Genomic DNA, 5,327 nt, shown 5'->3' on the forward strand with positions numbered 1-5,327 from the left:
CTGTATTTCCCATGCATCTGTCTTCCCATAGCCCCCAAATCAGCAGTCCTAGAAGAAATGCTTCACAACTTAGATTTCTGTGACATTTTGGTCCTTGGAGGAGACTTGGACCCAAGGCAGGAGTGCTTGGAGCTCAACCATAGTGAGCTCCACCAACGACATCTGGATGCCACTAATTCTACTGCAGGCTACTCCATCTATGGTAAGACTGTGCTCAGCCCCCTCTGCCCTATTGGTGCTCTCTCAGAATGTCCTTGTCCAAGGAATCACGGGTGTGGTGGCATCTATTGAGGTATACTGTGAAGCTCCAGGGGCCAGCTGGAGATCCTTGACCTCAGAGCATGGATTCCTAGACCCTCCTTTGGTGAGTTACTCAGGCATCTTGGGGACCTGTCCCACATCCTTAACTCCTGGGGAAATCTGTAGAAAGTGGCGGATGCCATCTCTTATAATGTTGAATCTTAGCAAATGTTATTTTAGTGAGTGGAAGATTGAGGCCAAACATACTAGTCAGAGCCTGGTCTATACGGAAAGCCTATGGATCAGTGTTGGGATCTCCTCAGAACTTCTGCTTTTGCACATTGTCTACCAAAAACTTCTTGAGCTCTTTTACCCTTGACAAATTTAGGAGACCTGCAAGCCCCTGACGCTCCAGCCTATCTCCCCTGTCTTCTCTTCCTTCTCCTCTTCTGCTTTCTGATGCCAAGTGTGGTCTCCCGGCACAGGTGTGGGCTCCATGAGCCGCTATGAGCAGGTTTTGCATCACATCCGCTACCGCAACTGGCATCCAGCTTCCCTTGAGTCCCGGAGGTTCCAGATCAAGTGCTCAGAACTCAATGGGCGCTATACTAGCAATGAGTTCAGCATGGAGGTGAGTGCGTCCTGCCATTGTTAGGGAAGCCCAGGCTCTTCCATTCATTCCCTCATTTTTCAGGAGAATTGAACTGGCCCAACCACCACTCCTGGTCAACAACATCACTTCCTACTCTTCCCAGGTCAGCGTCCTTCATGAAGTCAGAGTTTCAGACAAGGAGCATGTCAACCACCTAGTTGTGCAGCCTCCCTTCCTGCAATCTGTCCATCATCCTGAGTCCCGGAGTAGCATCCAGCACAGTCCAGGTAGGAAATCTAAGAGGAAGGATCTCAGGATGCCAGGTGGCCATTGTGACTCAGACCATCCAAGAAACAATTATGTTATAGCAGCCATCAGTGCCCAGAACTGAGGGAGGGAACCCAACAATAGAGAAGATTGGGCCCTGTCTCTGAGGTGCTTACAGCCTCAACATACAGCCAGTTAAGTAAACAAGAAGATACACGTAACACACAATGACTGAGGTTGGCACAAAGGACTAGGGAAAATTTTTGCTAATCCTTTCAGGCCCAACTCAAAGTTGGGTCTTGTGTGAAGCTCTTCATGGCCACTTTATACACATTCACACATAAACACATACACAGCATCGTAAATTCCTCTGCCTATACTTCTGTTTGAGTACTTGCTATATTGTGTTACCATCTGGTGGTCACTTGTATCTGTTCCTACTAAATTCCACACTGCCTGCTTCTCAGTGGGTGTGTCCCTTCTCAGTGGGTCCTTCCCTTCTTGAGGGGAAGAGCCAAAGATAGAAGAGAATTTGCATTTATTGAGTGCCTTCTATGTGCCTGTGTAAAAACTCTCATAGATTCATTTACTCCTCACAATTACTCATGCGATAGGAATTCTTAAATCCATTAAATAGATAATGAAACTAAAGCCTAGCCAGGGTAAGGTATCAACTCCCAGAGTTCTTCAGTTGAGAAGTTTCATCCATGTTCCATCACAAGGACAGGCACAGCTTTTTTTGCCACAACATGTGACTTCCTTCCTCATCCCAGTAGTCCCAAGCATCGCCACGGTGGTCATCATCATCTCTGTGTGCATGCTCGTGTTCGTCGTGGCTATGGGTGTGTACCGAGTCCGCATCACCCACCAGCACTTCATCCAGGAGACTGAGGCTGCCAAGGAGGCTGAAATGGATTGGGACGACTCTGCGCTGACTATCACAGTCAACCCCATGGAGGTGATCCTCACACAGTATGGGGAGCTCTGGGTGGGGTGCTGCTTTTTCCAGCAAGCTCAACCCTTCTGGTATCTAAAGCTGGCTGAGGGCCCTTTCTTCTGGAAGCCCTGCCCCAAGTATTCCAGCCCCATTGATTCTTCCCATCTCCAAGCTCCTCCTGCCCTCCTAACTCCAATAGACCATACTTTTTTACGGCTGCGTTCTATGATTTAAAATGTACTAACTGCTCTTACCCCAAAAACAGAATGAGAAATGTCTTAAAACAAGCAGCCATGTGGTGTCTATCCCTTGCCTCCCCCATAGTATTTAGCTCAAAGCTGACTAACACTTAGGGACTCAGTATTGAATTTTTGATTAATTAACAGTGTAAATGAGATGGCTTTGCTCCATATTGCCTGAAAAGTTCACTTAAAAGCTCAGAATAGATTAAAACAAAAATACAACAGCAACACCTGCCATTTATTGAGTTCCCATTACTCCAGACACATACTGGATGCTCTATATATACACCACTTTATTCTCTCTTCCAACAATCTATGAACCGGGAGTCATCATCCTCGTTTACCAAGGTGGGAAACCAACTGAGAGGATCAAGAAAATGCCCAAACTCACACAGCTAATATTCAAATGTTAGATTGTCTTAAAGACCATACCTACTCACTTATCCATCCTAGAGTGTCCAAACCCCCTGCTCTGGACATATGATTAGCAAGAGCAGCCCTTCACCTCATGGCCTCTGTCCATGGATGCTGCACGGTGGTAGATGAAGGCTTAGGAAAGAAGGGGAAGAGCAGGAGGCATCACCAGGAAGTAACCAAGATGATCATCCCAGACTGGCACCCAGTTCCTCCTCAGCTAGTCTTATATTATGAATTTAAAGCCAGTGTGCCAACATGACTCAGTTTCTCTAAGCACCTGGTGTAGGTACAGTGCTGAAGTTAGCACTCTGGGGACTCTAGCATTTCCATCCTCTAAGAGCTGAGCCTTATTTATGGAAAACCTGACCATTGTACCTGAAACAGTCCAAGCACCAGGCAACAGTGTGCCTTACAAGGCCTGACCTGGTGGTGTCAAGAGTCAAGAACACTTGAGAAGGAAGAGCCTTCAGGGAGAATTTGAGAGAAGATCCCTTGAAGGAGACTGGTCTGAGGAAGGCCTTGAAGAGTGGGTAGAATTTGAGGGAGGCAAAGATAGGAGAGAAGACATTCTAGAGAGGGGATGTAGCCAAGCAAAGAAACACACCTGTTATGGCTTGGTTTACCAACTCAAAACATAAATCCAGAAATAAGATTTTTCTAGAATCACCAAAAAGCTGGAGGGAGGGTAAATGGAACTGGAATATGTAGACCACAGTTGAGGATGTAAGTCAAGAGGAGAGAGAGAGGTGTAAAGGGTGAAGACTACATTCCTGAATGCCCAAATGCAGCATGCCTGATCTTAGCTGAGAAGGCCTTTTGCTCCCTGGGACATTGTACTCTCACATGGAGAAGGGGCATAGGATTAAATGCCATCATCTCACTGAGAAGCAAACACTGAAAGCTTGGGAGGCTCCATTTAGATAGAATCCAGAAATGCCAAAAAACAAGACTTGGTGGGAGAGTTTCAGTGCAGGATGATTTTACTTTAAATTCATGTCTTAGAATTTGCTGCAATCTCAGGCCTTTGTCTTTAATCTTCTAACTTCCCTTTCACCAGAAGTCATCCCTCCACAAAGTCTGTTTTTTTAAACCCAAAGGTTTAGCATTAAGAAGTAATTCCAAAAGTCCCTAAATGTTTCCTTAGGAGAAGGAAACATAAGCTCCAAAGTGGCCTCTTCTCAGCCCTGAATATTTCTCTTCTCTCCTTGACATCCAGAAACATGAAGAACCAAGGTGTGGGGAAGATGAGACTGAGGGAGAGGAGGATGAGGAAGAAGCAGAGGAAGACATAAGCTCCAGCAGCAGCGACTCAGATGACAGTGAAGAGGAGGAAGAGGAGGAAGGGGTGGGCAGAGGCAGACACGGGCAGAGTGGAGCCAGGCAAGCCCAGCTGGAGTGGGACGACTCCACCCTCCCCTACTAGTGCCCAGAGGCCTGCTGCCCTGCCCATGTGTCCCTTTTGTAGACCCCAACCTGATGTATGCCCACGTCCATCACACCTCGCCTCTGATTTCTCTGACAGGTCTGGAAAGGCCTTCTCCAGCCTTCTGGAAACAACCTATCCTTACACCTCGGGTAGTCCCTGTGTTCCAGCCATGGGGCAGTTCCAAGAAGCCCAGTGTGGTCACCAGTAGGGACTTCAGGGTGGACTTTGTCCTGTAGCCCCCACTGCTCCTGTGCTGTCACCAGTCTGCAGAGTTCTAAATTTGCTCTTTTTGGCTGGAGAGAAGGTTTATGTCACTCACCTCCATAGGTTCGGTGTCCCCAAGGCCCTTTGGTTCCAACTCACTGTGTGTCCACCTCACTAAATTATTGTCTCCACACAGACTGGCAAGTCCTTATGCTGACTCTAGGTGGCTTCATATAGGGACAATGGTTGAACTTCACGTACCTAAGCTCTTAGTGCTCAACACTTTGAAGGGAAAGTCTTGCTGAAACAGTTAAGTTTACAGGGAAAGGCATATGCTTTCCCTCCCTCTCTCTTCTCTCTCTCTCTCCCCTCACCTTGGAGAGCATTTTCTTCTGCTTCTTTATGAGGCCACATAAGCTTATATGGAAAGTATGAACTCCCACATGGGTCCTTGACCATAAGCAGAGCCTAGTCCCTAGCCAAAGCTATCTGAGCCACCTGCCTGGGAAGCCACTGAGACTTGCATAGCTGCCTTGCCCAGGCCACTTACCACAGAAAACTACAGGACCCAAGACCCATGCCTCACAGGCACTTTCCCAGGTGGCAGCCATGGCAAGCCTATGCCAGCAAGCAGGAAGAAGGGCTGGAGAGAAGGCAAGCTAGGCTGATCTGGCTGGGCTCCCCCAGGACAGACGTGACCCCCAGGTTGGCAAGCTCTAACCACCTAACCTCTTAGTCACTTATCTCCTAGTACACATTGTTGTCCCTCATGAGAAAACACAGCTTTCTTGGGTACCATACAACACACATGTACTCCCAAGTCTAAAATGAAAGTCTGGAAATTCAGCTGCTAAGAACGTGAAGCATATTTGCAGTAATGGCAGCTTCTTTTTTCTCTTGAAATGAGAAACACTTTGAGTAGAGAGCAGATATGTCCAAAAACCTAATTTCTTTCTTTCTTTCTTCTTTTGTTAATAAGGAAATCATTTCCATCTTCATCCT

The 5,327-nt window shown here is 47.1% G+C and overlaps 1 protein-coding gene across 1 annotated transcript in view; it reads left to right on the forward strand.

Annotated features, from left to right (window-relative positions):
• CLSTN2 (calsyntenin 2) overlaps nt 1–4,926 on the forward strand; it is a 591,031-nt gene extending 586,105 nt beyond the window's left edge. The window contains exons 13-17 of the mRNA XM_012804937.1: nt 32–202; nt 726–871; nt 996–1,119; nt 1,873–2,057; nt 3,912–4,926. Of these exons, the coding sequence (XP_012660391.1) occupies nt 32–202; nt 726–871; nt 996–1,119; nt 1,873–2,057; nt 3,912–4,118 (833 nt within the window). The 3' untranslated portion in view covers nt 4,119–4,926. The remainder of the gene's footprint in view (nt 1–31; nt 203–725; nt 872–995; nt 1,120–1,872; nt 2,058–3,911) is intronic.
• The last annotated feature ends 401 nt before the right edge of the window (nt 4,927–5,327 follow it).

This window comes from Otolemur garnettii, unplaced genomic scaffold, assembly GCF_000181295.1.
Source record: "Otolemur garnettii isolate 467f Iridium unplaced genomic scaffold, OtoGar3 scaffold00032, whole genome shotgun sequence".
In the NCBI taxonomy this organism is placed as follows: Eukaryota; Metazoa; Chordata; class Mammalia; order Primates; family Galagidae; genus Otolemur; species Otolemur garnettii.